General features: G+C 36.2%; 1 protein-coding gene across 3 annotated transcripts; it reads right to left on the reverse strand.

Annotated features, from left to right (window-relative positions):
- Positions 1–1615: 1615 nt before the first annotated feature.
- Positions 1616–19928, reverse strand: LOC106150358 (kinesin-like protein KIFC3). 3 transcript variants are annotated; one of them, XM_087010376.1, is made up of 21 exons: positions 19832–19928; positions 16765–17194; positions 15385–15499; positions 14956–15033; positions 14620–14708; positions 14185–14377; positions 13650–13888; positions 13089–13229; positions 12381–12584; positions 11773–11952; positions 11367–11561; positions 10808–10891; positions 10475–10586; positions 9903–10087; positions 9288–9392; positions 8412–8542; positions 5024–5141; positions 4483–4612; positions 3904–4101; positions 3436–3614; positions 1616–3259 (listed from the first exon to the last, which is right to left on the reverse strand). In XM_087010376.1, the coding sequence occupies exons 2-21, from the start codon at positions 16807–16809 to the stop codon at positions 3194–3196; spliced, it is 2787 nt and encodes a 928-aa protein (XP_086866502.1). In that variant the 5' UTR covers positions 16810–17194; positions 19832–19928; the 3' UTR covers positions 1616–3193. The 3 variants fall into 3 exon arrangements, with proteins under 3 accessions (XP_086866502.1, XP_086866504.1, XP_086866503.1); XM_087010378.1 differs by lacking the exon at positions 19832–19928 and adding an exon at positions 17644–17660; XM_087010377.1 differs by lacking the exon at positions 19832–19928 and adding an exon at positions 17452–17605.
- Between the last annotated feature and the right edge of the window lie 249 nt (positions 19929–20177).

A 20177-nucleotide genomic window follows, 5' to 3' on the forward strand; every position in this document is an offset into this window, starting at 1 on the left:
TCACAGATTACCAGTATATGACTTCCTATTCAAGTTCAATAATAACTATGGGAGTATCTCTGCCAGTTTTGGAGAAATAAAAGACCGAAATCTTGTAAAAGTCAGTTCATGGTAAAAAGTAGGTCAAAGGTCAATTTGAAAGTCACAGTAAGATTAACAGTGTATGATTTCCTTTTCAAGTTCAATAGTACCTATGGCTCTACTGTATCTCTGCCAGTTTTGGAGATGTAAGGGACTCAAATGTTGCAAAGTTCAATTCATAGTGAAAATAAGTTCAAAGGTCAATTTCAGGGTCACAATCAAATTGCCAGTATATGATTTCCTATTCAACTTCAATGGTAACTATGGCCCTATCTCTGCTAGTTTTGGAGATATAAGGGACTAAAATGTTGCAATTTTGGAGTTACAGTAATGTGCCATGAATTTCGTACAGAAGAACTAATTGAAATAAAGGAAAGGTCATTTTAGTTGATATTCATGAAATGGGAGGTGCTCAGAAATTCCAGATGTTCGAATTTTATGAAATAACGTCATTTTTGACCAGAAGTTGTCTGCCTCACTATGCCTTATGTTATATTTTCCTGACGTTCAAAATTTTATGCATATTACCCTATTGCACATTTTGCTTTCACAACCACAATGTACTTTTGATACAGAGTAACTTGTAAACCATATGGAAAACAAAAAACGGACACCAGCCCCGATGTTGGGCTTGACATGCTCTATCAAATGCAAAAATTCAGAGGTCTCTAGCATAAGCGGTTCTAAAATTAAAGAGTTTTCAGTTTTGGCATCTAATGGTCGCTGCTCCTGTGAAAATGCACTGACTGACCCCAAACTCAAGGGAGATGAAAGAGGACCAAAATGGTAACACCTGCCAATAACAGTACATGTGAGTTATGCGTAGTTTCTGAATATTGGTGCAAATAATTTTTTTTCATAAAAAATTCCCATTTTTAGAAAATTTTGGCCTGTTTCACCTGGAAATAAAGGTCAAAGGTCAAATCCAAGGGCATATTTGAAATCTCCACATATGACTTTCGATCAGCCATCTGTAGAAAATTTTCCCATAATTCTTTAGATTTGGGAGATATTTAGCATTTAATTTTGCAAATTTTGGACAAGTGTGCATTACGATGAGCGCCACACCTAGACCCCTGCACTGAAGGGGCCCAAACTTTACGTGAATCGAGTTGAGATTATACGTGACCTAAATACAAGAGATAGGTACGCAGGCCCCTGTAGTCTAGGAGGAGAAGCTGTAACGGTGATGTGGTGGCTGAGCCAGCAGAACATGCAGGTTGGGACTAAAACCATGTGTACCGCCAGCACCTATGCTGGTGGTACAATAAAACACAGTGAACTTGCTTTCACATGTGAAAAATATAATTTGCAACAAATGGCAAAAAAATCCTCCATCATATAAAATTTCTTAGAAAGGTTTTTCTTTTTAAATTTTTTTTTTTTTTTTTTTTGCATATTCTAGGCATTTCCTTTCATGCAGTATTATGAACCAGATTTCGTTACAAATCTATGAGACATCATTAGCGAAAGTTTTTACCAAAAGGAAACTTAAGTTACAAGAAACAAATAAGATAATAAATACTAATAAAGGTATTTTCTGAAATATATTTTAATATCAATAATTAGCATAATGACAAAAGTCAAATATAAAGAAACCTCACATGGGAATTAAACTGTGTAAAACTTATTGGGCTCAAATTCTTTTCAGGTTCTTTGGCTCTTCAACCTAATACACGTATATATTAATAACGTATTTTTGTAGAAATAATTATATATCTTATAAAAGCAGAATGAGACATGCTCCCATGAATTGCATAGTTTTGTTGACATTGATTGTTAAACACTAAAATTGAGTGATCTGCATAAAATATCCACTGCATGATAAGACAGTATTAGGGAATTCAACAATTTTTGTACTTAAATTCTACATGAATGAAAATTGTGCATGGATACAATTTACATAATTACTAAATAATTTCAAAATATCATATTACCTATTTTAACCTTTGGAAAACTGCACTTCATTTGTGGTCTATTCAAGAAAGACATAAGTAATTAAAATAAATTAAGCATAAATTTGCTTAGTTACTTAAACCTTGATACAATGAAGCTGGTACCCCCATTTACTGATTCACAACAAGATTTCCAGATTGCTGAAAACTAACTCCTCACTATGGGCATGTCTCTGCCGTTTCCATCAATCTCTGGAACTCAGATTGGAAATAGTTTGGCTTCTTACACAACCTTCATACTTCTACAAGATGTATATATTAATAGACCCACTTAACTGTTACTTTATTCTACTTTTAAATACTCTTTTATTCAGCCAACTAGCCCTTCAGACCACCAGGGACTATAAGAATCTACTGACTCAAAGCAGAAACTGTGGCCAGTAAATGAAGAAAATGACAAAATTAATATTACCTTGCCAGTTTCAATATCACGTGTACCAACATTTAGACATAGGGAAGTGTTTGGAAAAGGTGAAGCTTGCACGTACTAGCTTTTGGACCAGGAGAGTTAAGAACTGAAACTGTACAACTTAACACTACTCCTAGTACTGACTCATCAATTACTTGTTAAGGGCCATAAAGAACAAAAGTTTGATATATACACAAAAAATTTCAAAAAGGACAGCATACTTTATGGTAGGTCTGTATATCAACCTTTCAGACAAATCTTTCTCACAACCTTAAAACTTGACATTGGAATCAATTAACTTGATTCTTGGTTTTTATAACAGGAGATAAAGCCCCAGGAGATTGTAAATAATTCAATAAAAAAAAAAATCATACAATTATAAATTCTGGTAAATTATCTTATATGAATAATTCGAACATTGTCCTATATTGGTCTACGGCTTTATGCCATTTATAATACACAGTTTTCAAAAACAGTTGAAGATTAGGAATAAATTAGTGCAATCAAACAGGACAATGTGCATTTTGCACATATTTGAAAAATACATTTGTTTATAAACAGTCATACTTTATTGGAATACAGATGACATAAATCAGCCAATGTGGCATGGCAGAGTGCTAGTACTATGGACTTTCAGTGTATGGTGTACAAAAATTCATTTAACTAACTTATCATTATATGATCATATTTAGGTTGCAGAGACTCATGGCAGTCATAAGTACACTGAACAACTGCCAGAAAATTGTCCTCACTTTCTTTTTACCGCTGATGTTGGCCGGGAAGAAGTGCCTTTTGTTGGTGTAGAGCGCCCACCCTGGAAAGCCAACACACAATGGTGTCAAATATCTGCAGTCTGTAGTTTTAATAGGTTCATCAGTTTATTGGCAACAAAGTTAGCAATAACTTACTTTAAAAAACACAATGTACTTCACAAATACAGAATCACAATTTATTTTCAAAATGCCCTGTATTTCTTGAAGACTGTCTTACCTCATACTGTGCGAGCCTCTCCTTAAGGTCAGCAACCTCGGAGGACTCTGTCTTCTTACTGGCCATGCCCAATTCCACTGTGCGCACTCTTTGTGCAAAACTCAGACTGGAAAGTGTCTCGTTCACGTTCTTCTCCACTGGGGCAACTTGGACTATCATTAACGTCTTGCTGTCACCACCTGATGTTCAAGAGATATATGCTAAACATGAGAATGTTACGTGTGTGTGTGTGTGTGTGTGTGTGTGTGTGTGTGTGTGTGTGTGTGTGTCACTAGAAACAAAAATTCCAAAGTATTAGCCAAGTTAACATGAGAATGGTGTGTGTGTGTGTGTATGTGTGTGTGTAAGCATACATGTGCCACAAGTAAAAACGTTTCTTTGGTTTTAGCCAAGTAAAAACTATTAAAAGTCCTCTGAGGGAACCTACAGAGGGTGGAGAAAGGGGGGGGGGCATGTGCCCCCTCTTACCCAGAGAGTCCTGCAGGAGGTAGGTGAGCTTGGAGTTCCTGTAGGGGACATGAGCCTGCTTGTTCCTCAGGGACTGGATGACGTCACCCAGGGAGGACAGGGACTTGTTGATGTTCTGTGCCTCCTTCAGACGGGCACCGTCTGCACCAGACTTATTCACCCGCTCAGAGCCAGCCAAATCAACTAAGTTCAGCTTGCCTAGAAATTAGGATGGAAAATTAAAGGCATGAAATGTGTGTTAGACCTTCATATAGTAAAAACTGAAATTTCCTGACACTTACAGCAATTTTTCATTTATCAATAATGTATTTCCCATCCTAAACTGTTGAGAAAATTATAAACTAAAATTTCTTTTTGATTTCTAAATTTCTTATTTATAATCAAGAGCCTTTCTTCATTACAGGCAAAATGTAGCAAGACAGAAAAACAGAATGATTATACAGTCAATTTGTTCCTGCTTTCTGTTCATTCTCTAAAAGCAGAATTACAGAAGAAAAAAATACAGAGCTGTGTATCTGAAATAAGGAAACAAAAAAAATTGTTTTATCGATTTTTACTGATTTTACCAATTCTACTCACCCACAGTCTTGGCTCCAGTAGTTTTGTTCCTCCCAATCACATTCACACAGAGCAGAGCATGCGAGCGCGAGGAGTGCTCATTCATGTTCGTGCATGCTGTCGCTCTGTTCCTGTGTCCTAGGGCAAAGGTCTGAAAGGAACAAGATATACACTCTCACAGGAAGTCTTTTAAAACAACAGGCTGTCTGCTATTGATGAAGATGGCAAAGTACTGGTGTGAAATATTATATTATATTATATTATATTATATACATTTTTAATTGTCATTTTGATGCTTTTAAAGATCAATAACTGACTTTTCCAATCCATGCACACATTTCATGTAAAACAGTGCATGCGAGTGTGTGTGCATGTGTGTGTGCTGCCCATCTGTCTACATGTACATGCCAATAAATTTTAGTCTTTTCAGCCAGAAGGACAATATACCAACATATATATATATGGATGAGCACGTGCTTATGTTTGTACAGATCGCAATTCCATAAATAGTGACAAAGCACCTTATATCATGTTGGCATGGTAACTTAGTAGATGTCCTCACCTCGTTAATGTCCTCCACAGACTGGACCCTGATGGTGGTCAGCCCTGGGACATACAGACCCCCCTCGGGGCTCATCTTCACCTCCATCTTGTAGCTGGGGTCAGAACTCAAAAGGTCTCTGGAGATTAATAACATTAAAAACATATTGTATGTTATAATGTTATCTACCAGATTTGGGACTGATCGTCTTTACATCTGTTTCATAGATGGGCTAAGAACTCAACAAGTGTCTGATATTTAATAAAATTCATATTTATACCACATTAATTGTACCACCAGCGTTAGCGCTGGCGGTACACATGGTTTCGGTCCCGTCCGGATCGTTCCGCCGGCTCCGCCGGCTCCGCCGGACGGCTACCGTTACCGCTTCTCCTCCTAGACGGTAAGGGCCCCCGTACCCATCTCATGGATTTAGGTCACCTATAATCTCAACTCGTTCCACGTAAAATTTGGGCTTTGTCGGTATTGGGGTCTGGGTGTGGCACTCATTGCAATGCACCCTTGTCTAAAAATGGCAAAATTAAATGCTAATTATCTACCCTACGGAAGGAGTTATGGGAAAAATTTCTATAGACGGCTTTCCAAAAGTCATATGTGTAGATTTCAAATATACCCTTGGATTTGACCTTTGACCTTTACTTCAAGGTCAAATGGGCCAAAATTTTCAAAAAAATGAAATTTTTTACGAAAAAATTTTTTTTTGCCCTGTTATTCAGACACCACACAGACTTAACCAATAATATTATTGGAAGGTGTTACCCTTCAGGTCATCTTTCATCTCCATGAATTTGGGGTCAATCGGTGCATTTTCACGGGAGTAGCGGCCATAAGATACCGAAACTGAAAACTGTCTCTAATTCGGGAACCGTTAATGCTAGAGACCCATTCTTTTTTGCATTTTGTAGAGCATGTAAAGCCCAACACTGGAGGTGGTCTCGGTTTTTTTGTATTCCATACGGTTTTCGAGTTACGCTGTATCAAAAAGTACATATTGGTGGTAAAAGCAAAATGTGCAGTACGGTAATGGATAATAAATTTTGAACTCTGGAAAAATAAAACATAAGGCTTGGCAAAGCAGACAACTTGTGTTCAAAAATGACATTATTTCATCAAATTTGAACTTCTGAAACTTCAGAGCACCTCCTATTTCAAGAATTTTGACCAAAATGACATTTTCTTTATTTTAATTAATTTTTTCTGTATGAAATTTAAGGCACATTATGGTAACTCCAAAATTATAACATTTAGTCCCTTATATCTCCAAAACTGGCAGAGATAGGTCCATAGTTACTATTGAAGTTGAATAGGAAGTCATATACTGGCAATCGTACTATGACCTTGAAAGTGACCTTTGACCTACTTTTCACCATGAACTGAACTTTGCAAATTTTTCTTCCCTTTTATCTCCAAAACTGGCAGAGATAGGTCCATAGTTACTATTGAAGTTGAATAGGAAGTCATACACTGGCAATCTTTCTATGACCTTGAAAGTGACCTTTGACCTACTTTTCACCATGAACTGAACTTTGCAAATTTTTCTTCCCTTTTATCTCCAAAACTGGCAGATATAGGTCCATGGTTACTATTGAACTTGAATAGGAAGTCATATACTGGCAATCCAAATGTGACCTTAAAATTGACCTTTGACCTACTTTTCACCATAAACTGAATTTTGCAAAATTTGCTTCCCTTTTATCTCCAAAACTGGCAGAGATAGGTCCATAGTTACTATTGAACTTGAATAGGAAGTCATATACTGGCAATCAAAATGTGACCTTAAAATTGACCTTTGACCTACTTTACACCATGAACTGAATTTTGCAAATTTTGCTTTCCTTTTATCTCCAAAACTGGCTGAGATAGGTCCGTAGTTACTATTGAACTTGAATAGGAAGTCATATACTGGCAATCTAAATGTGACCTTGAAATTGACCTTTGACCTACTTTTCACCATGAACTGAATTTTGCAAATTTTGCTTCCCTATTATCTCCAAAACTGGCTGAGATAGGTCCATAGTTACTATTGAACTTGAATAGGAAGTCATATACTGGCAATCTAAATGTGACCTTGAAATTGACCTTTGACCTACTTTTCACCATGAACTGAACTTTGCAAATTTTGCTTTCCTTTTATCTCCAAAACTGGCAGAGATAGGTCCATAGTTACTATTGAACTTGAAAAGGAAGTCATATACTGGCAATCCAAATGTGACCTTAAAATTGACCTTTGACCTACTTTACACCATTAACTGAATTTTGCAAATTTTGCTTTCCTTTTATCTCCAAAACTGGCTGAGATAGGTCCATAGTTACTATTGAACTTGAATAGGAAGTCATATACTGGCATTATAAATGTGACATTAAAATTGACCTTTGTCCTACTTTTCACCATAAACTGAACTTTGCAAATTTTGCTTCCCTTTTATCTCCAAAACTGGCAGAGATAGGTCCATAGTTACTATTGAACTTGAACAGAAAGTCATATACTGGCAATCTAAATGTGACCTTGAAATTGACCTTTGACCTACTTTTAATCATGAACTGAACTCTGCTAATTTCTTTCTCTTTTAACTTCAAACTTGACAGAGATAGGTCCATAGTTACTCTTGAACTTGAATAGGAAGTCATATACTGGCAATTTACTGTGACCTTGAAATTGACCCTTGACCTACCTTACGAAGAACTTAAATTTGATTGTACCATATATATTTTTTGCAATAGTTTAAAAATTCTTGTTGATTGCATTTTTACAGCTTGTCAAGCACAAAACTGGTGGCTGTGTTCCTTATTTTGTGTATGTGGGGGTCTATACGAATGCGCTTGCTCCAGCTGGTGGTACAATATTCGGAGGCGGTATCGCCTCTCTGATCCTCTAGTTATATATATTTCTTAATTTATATAAATATTTAACATGGACTTTATATAATATACTTAATTACTGACATTGTTCTAGAGTCGTGCCTACGTGAAGTAAGGCTTCGTTCACATGGAAAGTCTATTTTCTAAAAATCTATTTTCTATTTGTGGTATCTTATGATCATGGTCTGTGCCCTGAATATCCTGCGGCGTAATTACTGGCAGCGCGAGCCAGTTACTTAAAGTAACTGTGACATCACACTTTACCTGATCATTTCATTGTAGATTTCCATCACACTGACTGTGATGTCACACTTTACCTGATCATTTCATTGTAGATCTCCATCACACTGACTGTGATGTCACACTTTACCTGATCATTTCATTGAAGATCTCCATCACACTGACTGTGATGTCACACTTTACCTGATCATTTCATTGTAGATCTCCATTACACTGACTGTGATGTCATACTTTACCTGATCATTTCATTGTAGATCTCCATTACACTGACTGTGATGTCATACTTTACCTGATCATTTCATTGTAGATCTCCATTACACTGACTGTGATGTCATACTGCCACTCCAGAGCCCTGTCAGCAGTCTCCCTGAACAGCTCCATCAGTCCTCTCTGGTTGATGCCTGGGTCCTCACTGGGGCCCTGGAAGGAGGGCAATGTGACACAATGAGGACAATGTGACATAATGATGACAGTGTGACACAATGTGGACACAGTGACACAATGCGGACACAGTGACACAATACGCACACAGTGACACAATGCAGACACAGTGACACAATGCGCACACAGTGACACAATGCAGACACAGTGACACAATGCGCACACAGTGACACAATGCAGACACAGTGACACAATGCAGACACAGCGACACAATGGGGACAATGTGACATGAGGCCAGTGTGACAAAATGAGGGCAATATGACACAATGAGGACAATATTACACAATGAAGACAATGTGACACACTGAGAATAAAATGAAATAATGTGGAAATTATGACACAATGTGGACCATGTTGCACAATGAAGACAATCACAACATGACAAAAGTTTGCGACACAATGAAGAGTTTGTGACATAGTGACATAGACATAGTGTCACATTGAAGGGCAATTGTGTCAACTGATAATGAGGCAGTGGTGACACTTGTAAAATGAATAAATAAAAAAATTAATTGGCTTGCTTAAGTCAACATAATAATCATGTATACATGCATCCTTTTAAAGCTGAGAGTAAAACAAATTATCAAAAAGGAAAATGTCAACAAATGATTAGGTAATGACTAATATCAATATTTGACCAAATCATTCTTTACATATACAACTACATACCGGCTAAAGATATATGTCTATTAAGTCACACATGCTAGTGTGTACAGTTGCCTACCTCCATAGTATATGTCTTTCCAGACCCTGTCTGACCATAGGCAAATATGCAGACATTGTATCCATCCACACAGCACGTCACCAGTGCCTTCACTTCATCAAATACCTGGATATATTAAGTACCAAAATTATATCATTGTTAATATGTCTGGGAGAATTTGATTAAATGCAAGGAAAAATGATCGCATGGGGTACTTATCAATTTAAAAATAAAATCATTCCAAAAAAAAAAGTAATGAATCGGTTTTCAATGTGCTGATGTAAAAATGCCTTATATATTTCATTCTTATCAAAGACTTAATAATGTCATAAGAGAGACCAGCTACGTAAAAAAAAAAAATAAAAAGCAATTTTTAAAAATATCTGATATTTTTAAATATCATTAAAATATCTTCATGTGACTGTTGGCCCTTAGACGGTGGCCAAGAGTTTCCAGTGATAAGTTTTCAGTAATTTCAAAAGGTGAACAGAAGCTGAATTATACACCATCTAAGGGAAAAACTGGTGCAAAAAGAAGAACCCACTTCTCATACATCAGTACCCAAAAGATATGCTTTAAATGTATAATTGTAACAAAAATTAAAATATGAACTTCGAAAAAGAAAAAAAATCAAACCTCTGTCTGAGTGCTGTCCTCTGTGAAGACCTTGTCCATCTCAAATGTCTGGAGGCGTCCACCTTTGTTATTGATGAACAGCAGTCCATCATCATCCTGGTCATAACTGACCACTGACTGGGCCTGCTGACCACTGCCATCTTCACGGATGTTTGGACGGACACGACAGAAAACACGGATGTTTCCTGAAATTGAGGTAGGGATAAAATGAAATGAAGTTCATCCATAAAGAAAGTAAGTTAATATCACGTTTTGAAAAAAAATCTTTTTTCAATTGACTTTATCCATTTAATTAAGGGGCATGATGTTTCAACTAGTTTTGTCTTTAGAAACTATTACTTTTATACCATCTTTATAAAAGAGACAATGAAAAACAAACCCTCCTTTCAGCTGTTGACTGACAAACTAATATAGTTAATTAGTGATAAATGCAGCTGATACAATGTTTTCAAGCTTTAATTTTGCAAAATACACGAGATTTACTAAAATGGGTCTCATCTATAAATTCTCTACAATGGAGATTGAAAAGTTTACAGTTTGAACTATCTATAGTCTCCAGCAGCGCCATCTACCTTTGAGTTCCACAAGCTCATTGTGGTATTTTTTCCTCAACTGCATCTCCTTCTTGTACTTCCTGACTAGTTCCTTGTTGTACTCACTGACATTATGGACAGCTTTGCTAATCTGTAAAAAATACATGTGGCATAGTCATAACAACCCGATTCTTGTTACTATTTCCAGTCATAAGATCATGTTATGTTTTAATATGTGTTATTGGATTTGTTGAATGTCTGTTTTCATGAAATGAAATTTCAACTGTTCATCATATAACTCCATTAAACAAGCAGCAGACCTGAAAGTTAATCTTAGTGCAACCAACTTTATCACAAATATGCTTAAACTACCTCTTTCAGTGTCATTCCCACGGTCTGCTTAATGAGGAGAGGAAAGGCAGACATGTCCTTCTTCAATGCTTTGTGCTCCTTTACCTGAAAGAAAGAAAACAAGCTTTTATAGAGGATGTGGTTTTTTACATGATGATATGTCCATGCTACCCTCATGCACAAATGTACTTATATTTCATTAGGTATCTGATTTAGTGGGTTTAAATAAGGTTAAAATAGCCTGTCACTTGTAAAATATTTTACTGAAGCAATTTCCATCCCAGTTTAATCAAAATGCAAAAATTTCTTACAATTCCGACTTTCTTCATTCAAGGGAAGATGCATACATTCCCACTCCCTTAGGAGGTGAAGTTATTCTACAGAGTACATGACAACATACTGTGGTATAGCCTTCTTATCTATTTCCATAAATTTTAACAATCACGATCCTATATATTTTATGGCTACATTAACTGTAATAAGACAAGGATAACACGTAATAATCCACAGATGATGCTACAATCAAAGTACAAATCAATTGCAAATGACAATATAATGTACTGCAAGCTGACTTCCTCACCAGTTGCGTAAACTGAGGCCAGAGCATCTGAAGTCCCAGCTTGGCCCGTGTGTAGTTGGCGTTCAGGGACATCATCTTCTCCTCGGCCCTCTTGGCAGCCTGGTCCACGGCATGAGACTTGGTCTGCTCCAGCTGTTTCATCTCCCTCATCATCTCCGACTTGACAACCTCCATCTGCTTCTCGTACTCCTTTAACTGGATGGGAGGAAGGATTTTAAAAGAACTGTGCCATAAATAATTACCACTGCCAGTGAAAAAGGTTGTGTTTTTATTGGCATTGATAAGTATGCGTGGACATCACATCTCAAAAAGTTATCTACCAGTTCTAATGAAATATTTTGGATAAACTGGATAAAATTTTCATTGGACCATGCATTTCACACTTTATACCCTAATTGACACGTACCCTCTTTTCAAGATCAGTGACTTTGATTTTCTCTGCAGTCAACTGTTTGTTGCTGTCATTGTACATTCTTTGGTATGTCGTGATCTGATTGCGTAGCTTATCCTTCTCGGCCATGGCTTCTGCCAGTGCCTTCTTACTGGCCTCGGACTCGACTTCAACCTTCTCGACCTTGGTGTGGACCTGTTGGTCAAGGAGAAACATGCATCAAATCTTGCTTTCACATTAGATAACTTGGGGACAGTTTCACATATGAACTTATGACTGAAAGTTGGCTTTGACCTTTAGACCTTTAGTTCTAGTCCTGTGTATCATGGAGAAACATGAATTACATGTTGTTTTGTAGGGGGAAGGGGAGGGGGGAAAGCACAATAGAAATGATGACCAAAAATTCTGGTGTTAATTTAATTCAGGATAATTCAATAGTACTGAAGTAATTATTAGCCTAACACATTGTCCTCCAATAAATTTAGTCTAACTCTGTCTTTTGACTGTTTTAACCCAAAGTCTTCCTCAGTGTAGTTTAATATTTTACACTGAATAAAATTACAAAGCTAAAAAGTATTATTATCATTATTATTATTATTAGCATTTTTCATATTACTTCCCACCTGAGGCTCTTTGCTCTGTTGGGAGGTGAGATCTTGTCTCATCTGACGCAGCTGCTTGTTCACACCAACATTCTCTGAGGTCAGCCTGTGAATGTCTTCCTTGTGTTTGAGCTTTAAGTCCGAGAGCTCCTTCTGTTTTATAGCACAGTCTGTCTCCAGTTCCAGCACCCTGTTTTTCAAGTGCTCATTTTCTTCTTCTAATTTCTGTTTTTTTTTTGTGTGTGTGGAAAAAAAGTTGCAGTATTTCAACAGTTGTTAGACATTACCTTACCACTGAAACTTAAATATGTCACAAATATGTCATAAAATAAACTGTTTTAACCACATTCAACTGTCACAGCCTTCTTCTGTTACAGTAAAAGAGAGTAATTATCACATTTTTTCATGGGTAAGATTGCAATAAAGCAGTCAATGACAAAATCTTTTTCACAAACTTTTGAATCTATAGATCAGACACTAAACATTTACAGCATATTTCTTTTACTTGTAAAATTCAAAGAGAATTAACTTCAAGAAGAGTTTCAGTATAAAACCCAAGTCAGGCAAATTGCCCCTTACTTCAAAAACAAACAAACAAACAAACAAACAAACAAACAAACAAACAAATAAATAAATAAATAAATGCTAACAATAAGTAGTTCTAATAATAGTAAAATAATACTATAAAAGTAATAATTGATAATACAAATAAAAATCACTGTAACTGACCTTTATTTTAGCATTCTCTGCAGCATAATTATAGGGTTGTTTGGGCTGCAGTCTGCGGGACTCGGAAAGCTCCCTCTGCAGTCTGTCACAGTCCTGCTCTAACTTCAACAGTTGTTTCTCTGTGTCTGTGCTGCCATTGCCCTGAAGAGAAAATAAATACCAACTACTATTTTATAATAAATTTCTGTTACAATGTTTGTCTCTAGAAACAAGGACTGAAACCTAAGAGTTATTACCACGGTTAAGACAATGAAATATTGGAGTCACTGTGGAAAAATTGTGAGTTTTAATTGTTTAAAGAAACTATCATAATCATCATTGAACTTTGAGTGCATACCACAGCTTCGGAAATTCTCTGCTGGATTCAAATCTGACTATGGCACCTTGTGTTAATTGTCACATCCAAAAATATGCACTGATTGACCCCAAAATCAGACTGGTTAAACTTAAAATTATATTCAACCTAACACCATCAGAATTGCACTTAAAGGGGATATGATTGTAGCAAGGCTATATATGATGACTCAAAATATACACTGATAACTATATTAAAACATTTACCTGTGAGTTTCTAAGGCCTACTACCTCCTCTTGCAACGACCTATTGTCTTTCTCCAATTTATTTATTGCACTTTTGGTAGTCCTATCCTGTTCCTCTTTCTCTGAGCGGAAATTTTGGAGCTCTGCCTGAGCTGTGAGTAACTGTCCTGTCAGCTCGGCCTTTTCAGACTCTAAATGCTGAATCTGATCAACTAACTTGTTCACCGCGGATGGAGGTTTTGATCTGCGACTTGCATCCCCTGTGAAAAAAGTCAACTAAATGATGCAAACTATATAAACAGGTTGAAAAATCATCTACTAGTAGCCTCAAAAGAATGCTACACGTTCAACATTACTGATGAATATATGCTTATCAATATGCAACATTGGTTTGTAGGCATATACATTATACCAAGTAGATTTCATACAAGATACTTTTTTCCTCAAACTTGCATGTACATGCATATGCATGTTTATACAAGCATGCACGCACTCACAGGCAGGCACAAACACAGGCCCACAACATGCTCACATACATCATGTCACAGCCTATTACCTTTAATTTCTGCTTCCAGTTGGAAGATTTTAGCTTCCTGTTCATCTATGACATCTTGTAAGTTTTGGACTAGGTTTTGTTTGGCCTCTAAGTGAGATTCGTGCGTTTTCCTCATGATCTTGATTTGCTGTTTCTTGTTGTTCTCCTCTTTGACAAGACGAGCCTTGTAATTCTTTCCTTTGTCATTCAACATCTGAAGCAGAATAACATCATTATTTTAATGTTTACTACCTTTTCTCTTTATTTTTTATGACAAATTTAAGTAATTTTAAAATAAGCTGAGAATATTTAAATATAAAAAGAAAGTTTAACTTTTGTAATCATATGTCTTCAAACTCTAATCTTGAATTGTCCATCTTCTGAAGACTTCTTTGAATGCTCTGATTTAAAAAACCTGTGCATACATATTTAGAAATGCCTTCTTTTTGTCCTCACCTTAATTTTGTACAACAGTTCATCTCTCTGTGAATTCCTCTCCTCCAACTCTTTCTTCAGGGCCTGGTACTCTATCATAGAACAGGTCTCTATAATAATAATAATAATAATAATAATAATAATAATAATAATAATATCCATCAAAGATTTAGTTATTCATTTATTATAAAAATAATCAACGAATAAACATGATACACAGAATAAGGACAATGAAATCTTTGATACTGTTATAGAAGAATTTACTAGCAGTCCTCTATCAGGCTAAGATGTTAGCCCCAAAACTGACTTTAGACTTCCAGTAAAACCAGCCCCAGATGGCTGAGTGGACTTGCTCACCCTGTGGCTGATACTGCTCTAGTTCTTCTTCATCAGAGCTGGGCATGTCCGGCTGACCATTACATCCATACGGGTCATCTGGACACAGAACAGAGAAATACAATGTCAGCAATATAATAGCATTTTAATCAAATTATTCAAATATAAATTGTGTATTTTCAAATGATAAATAAGTAGAAAAAATAAACCCATACCAAAAGCATAAATCAGACTGATAAACTGAACTTTTTACAACTTTTTATACTCCTCTGATAAGATATGAACCCCAAATATTGACAAATTTCCAAACAGTGAAATTTGTGATAAAACATATGTGGTTCTATTTCAATGTTAGACTATCAAGATCAAATTTTTCTCGAACAAAAGTAACATTATAAGCTTTTTAAGGACATAACAGTACATGTACAGGTTTATTTAGCCTTTCCTTACCATCTAAGCCTAGCTGTTCCCTCCACACATCAACTCTGGATGGGGATGGTCTTGCCTGCTCTCCTACCAAACGAGGACTAAAAGTCATAGGTGTCTTGAACACTGGCTCCCTGTGCTGTGAGAGAGAAGATGAAAAAAAAAAATTAAAGCTGACAGACACTTATTTATTTGTTGCGCCTTCCTGGCATATTTACCATATTCATTGGAAACCATAGTATTTAATGAAAATGTTGTAATTATTCTTTTTACTTTTTATAATCAACCAATAAAATCTACTACAGTTAACTATAAAATCAAATCTCCCAGTTCAATAGCAATAGTACTTGCACAAATCTTCATGTTCAATGAGATATTTACTCCTTTTTTTTTCTTTTTTTTTTTTTTTTGGCCAAGAATGAAATAATTCAGGGCACTGAGATGTTTTGAACACAGTAACTGCTACATTTCTCAACTATTTCTCCAAGTCACTCTGACCAATTTACTGACATTTCACTAAATAAATTAGGACTTTAGCAGGGATTAACTTTAGAAATATTTTAGAATAATCTTAAGCCAAGGTAAGATGCAAATGCCTGCAAATATTTCAATAATAATCTTAAGTCATATCTAATTACTTGTGGCACTTTAGGGAAATAATTCTGGTAAGTCTATTTGACTGCAGGTGTGAGACAAAACCATGTATAAATTTGAACAAACTAGTGATATATTTTCAAACAAAACAGTTTTGACATTTATATACCTGAGTATTAAGGGATAAAAAAAACTCTGAAACTGAGCTGGGTTAAAGAAAGGTTTTTGTCAGTGTCTCAAAATGACTGGTCTTGAAAAAATAATTGACAAATAGAATAATTAAAGCCAATTCAGAGTAACAATTCCAGTATCAAACAGGCACTTAAATGTATACTGAGAGTGGCAAACAACATTCTGCACTCTGCGGTTATTGTCCAGAACATAAAAAATCACTCAAAAATGACGCCTTATAGTACTGTGACACAGTCTGGGATTCATTATCAAAAATTCATGTGTAAATTACCCCCAGTTTGGAGATTAAAGCAGAAAGATTAGTGAGTAATTACTTTAGCACAGATAACGCTGGTCAAATACCAGGTCTATCATGTAAGTAGCAGGAACTGGCAGAACAAACAGATGAGTGCAGGTACACTACACACAAACAATCACAGTGTCAATATGTACAAAAGTGACACATGTTAAGTGCAAAGCCTGTTGTAATAATGAGAATAACATGAAAGGTACCTGTAAAATAATGAAATGTTGGCATTTACGTAAACACGTAAATGTAATGTTGACTTAATGTGTGGGTGTGGAGAGAGAGAGAGAGAGAGAGAGAGAGAGAGAGAGAGAGAGAGAGCACTATTTTACCTTCAATCCCATCATATGAGAGGGGGTGCCCACTTGGTATGCCATGTCTTCTCAGTTTGGTTGCCCCAACTTTAACTATCTTCTCCAATGAAGACGCTGACTGTGGCAACCTCAATGCTCCTTCTCTGCTGTAGTTTTTTTAACAGTCAACAGCTCAGCTGTTCACCTAAGCTTCCACAACTCCACCCACAGTTCCATGGAGACTCCATCTACATTCTGCTTCAACTGTAAAAAGTCTCAAATACTGAACATTTTCTCCAAGTCCCAAAGGTTCACAAGCTTGTACAAAGTCCCTACAACCTGCTCTATATAATCACTGGTTCCACTTGTTTGTGCTCCTTTGTATAAGTTCTTCACAAATATTCAGGATTTTCAAGGGCCCACCTTCATGTGGTGGACAGACGGCTCATGGCCCACAGCTAATTTCTCTCTGGAAGGTAGAAAAAAAATGTCATTTTAAATTAGGTGATAATATCGGAGGCTGGGTATAATAAAGGCACAGCCAGCACTGGAGCTGGGATGTTTGTGTTGTTATTATTACTGGGTGACTCATCCTGGTATACAATACCTGCACTTGTACATATATTATTAACCTGGATTTTTTATTTTAATTTAAAATCTTCATTTCACAAACCACACTATTAAAAGTCAGTTTGAGTATTAGCTTCTGAATCAACCTTATCCCACCTGTACACCAAAATTGACTGATTCGGAATTCTCAAATAATATAAACGATTAATGCCATGAAAAAATATCAAGCTGAGGGTCGAGTCAAAGTTCTCGTCAATAAGACCTCAACTTTGTGATCTCAGACAGCTAAAAATGTGAAGAAATGACAGCATGTACAACCCATGTATTGCACACAGTCACCCCACCTACATCTATTACTCCTTTATTTTCTTAGGATTTTGCTGTTGATTTGTCCGTCACAATGGCCATCCGTGCAGTGGAGGGTGCGTGCCCTTTGTTCCGCTTACATTACAACAGAGTTCACCTGTATTAGCTGAGCAAACACACTCCATGGCCAGCTTCTAGTACATGTGACCAAAGCACATAGACTGATAAATAGGCTCTCTCCTTCATCTCAATTCACAAAATGAAAAATTTTACAGCGGATGTACAAGTTGGGGGTTAGGAGCTAAAACTTATTTTACAAGCTTTGGTGTATTTTTTACTTCTATTTAAAAACAGACTGGCAGATCTAATTTTCTCAATGGTTTTTAAGGAAAAGGCATATCAAGGGAAAAAGCTTGACATATTTAGGAAAATCGCTCTTCCTATATTAAGGTCCAACATGTAAATGGCATGCCTTTCGTTAATTATACAGTCTCTTATGTCTAAACCCTTTTTAATGGTTCTACAGACCATCACCAATGCAGCCAATTGAAAGTGGAAATGATGGAAGTATCTATTAATGCATGCATTTACCTGGTACTTTCTAATACAGAAGCAATCAGCATAATGCTTTATCAATCTCCAATCCAATTAGTCATGATGACAAATCAATTGACTGGGAGAGCTTCTTTTCTTATTAAAAGTACATCAGGGGCATGTTTCATAAAAATAACTTATGCTCAAAAACTGGTCCAAACTATTAGACAAAAACTGACCCATTTTCATTAGTGACAAACTAAATTCATTTTAACAGTCATTTATTCATGTATTTATCTATTAACTCATTTCACATCTTCATTCATTCATTCATTCACATATCTATGTGTTAATTCCCCCTTTTTTTTGATGGGGTGGGGTTTAGTTATTGTTCATAACATACTAGACCATCAATCAACAAATTTTAACTGCATACAATACAGCGCTAAAGCATTCCTAACCTCAGTAAGGGTATCAGGAATGGATTTAAGTGTGTCAAAATGGCATTTGATGACAATATCGAATTTCACATCATATTTATAATCCATAGCAACTACCAAACTGGACACTTGTTATGGATGCCACAGTATTTAGAAGACCTTGGTAGTTTTGTGACAGAGGATTGGATTACACAACATATACTAGCACAGCAGAACATTCTATCAAAATTTTTCTATTCAAGCAGAACGGTTCCTCTACATTATTTGATGGTGGATATGAGGAATCTGTTTGATTAAATGATATTATAATCCACAGAAACTGATCAGGTAGTCCCCATGGTGACTATAGTCCCAAATAAAAACAAGATTTAAAAAGTTATGGTCTCAGTTTATGGTTACAAGTACTAATTTTAATAGAGAAGCAAGAGACAACATTACTGGGTCTATGGCAACTTCACATTACTTTACTAGTATTGAATAGTTTTAGTCCTTTTTCACTTACTTTAACCCCCTTTACACTGGATGGTGTCCTTTCTGCGAACATGAAACTGCCATTGTGGTGGTCGTAAAAAACACCACAAGCATTGCTTTGGTTGCATAATGAATGCATGACGATCGGCCAGTTGTCGACACATAAAGTATTTTTTTTACTCTCAAACGGGGGCATACTAGAGGAGGCAGAAAGGATGGGATATTTTCCCAAAATAAATTTAATTCTGGATTTTTTGCTGTGACACATCTTTTTCTACAAGTATTGACCATGAACTTGTGGTTATTCAATCCACCAGGCACTCAAAATTAGAGCAGACTGTTTGAAACTTTATACCATAAATTAGTCGGTATATAATAACTCCCTTGTTTCTTTTGCACATCTTTGACTCATGCACAGCAGTTGCTGATAATGGGGGGGGGGGGGGGGCGAAAAAATTATTCCACAAATCTACTAAATGACTTGTAACAGCATCATATCCCCCTTGGAGATCGAACTCCAAGCATATGGCCTAACTTATCAATAAAGTCTAACGATCACGCATTTCGATTTCGTTTAACCTTATGATTCAAGTCTCAGTCACTTTGAAGTTTCAAGAATCACAACGTGACAGAATCCTAGAACTAGGTAGTTTTACTCCCGGTTGTGCTGCGTTTATCTAAAAGACACTTCAACCGATTTATTCTTACTTTAGTGGGAATTAAAGTATGTGATGTCTGAAACTCTTTCACAGTTCTTCTCGGTACCGAACATACTAAATACTCACATGTTCTTTCTTCACTTGTTCGAGAACACCTTTTAAAACTTTCGGCTTCTGACTAGAGACACATGAACTGATGACGTCACCAAAAGGGTGAACTTCAGCAAGAGCTAATTGCAGTAGGTGAGACAAGTTTCTCAGTGCAAAGCAGCATATTTTGGCACGTTTTTCACGAAAAATAATTTGGCTATTATTTTTTTCACGAACATAAACGATGACATTTTTATTATTGGATAATGTTAATGGCAATTTTTTATCCTAATAGTTATCAATTGCGCTTGTCTACAATTGTCAGTGCAATATAAGCGCAAATTATTCCTTCTTGGTTCATGAAGAAAAATATTTTAAAATC

Source organism: Lingula anatina, chromosome 4, assembly GCF_051362555.1.
Source record: "Lingula anatina isolate TDL-2025a chromosome 4, LinAna3.0, whole genome shotgun sequence".
NCBI classification, from domain to species: Eukaryota; Metazoa; Brachiopoda; class Lingulata; order Lingulida; family Lingulidae; genus Lingula; species Lingula anatina.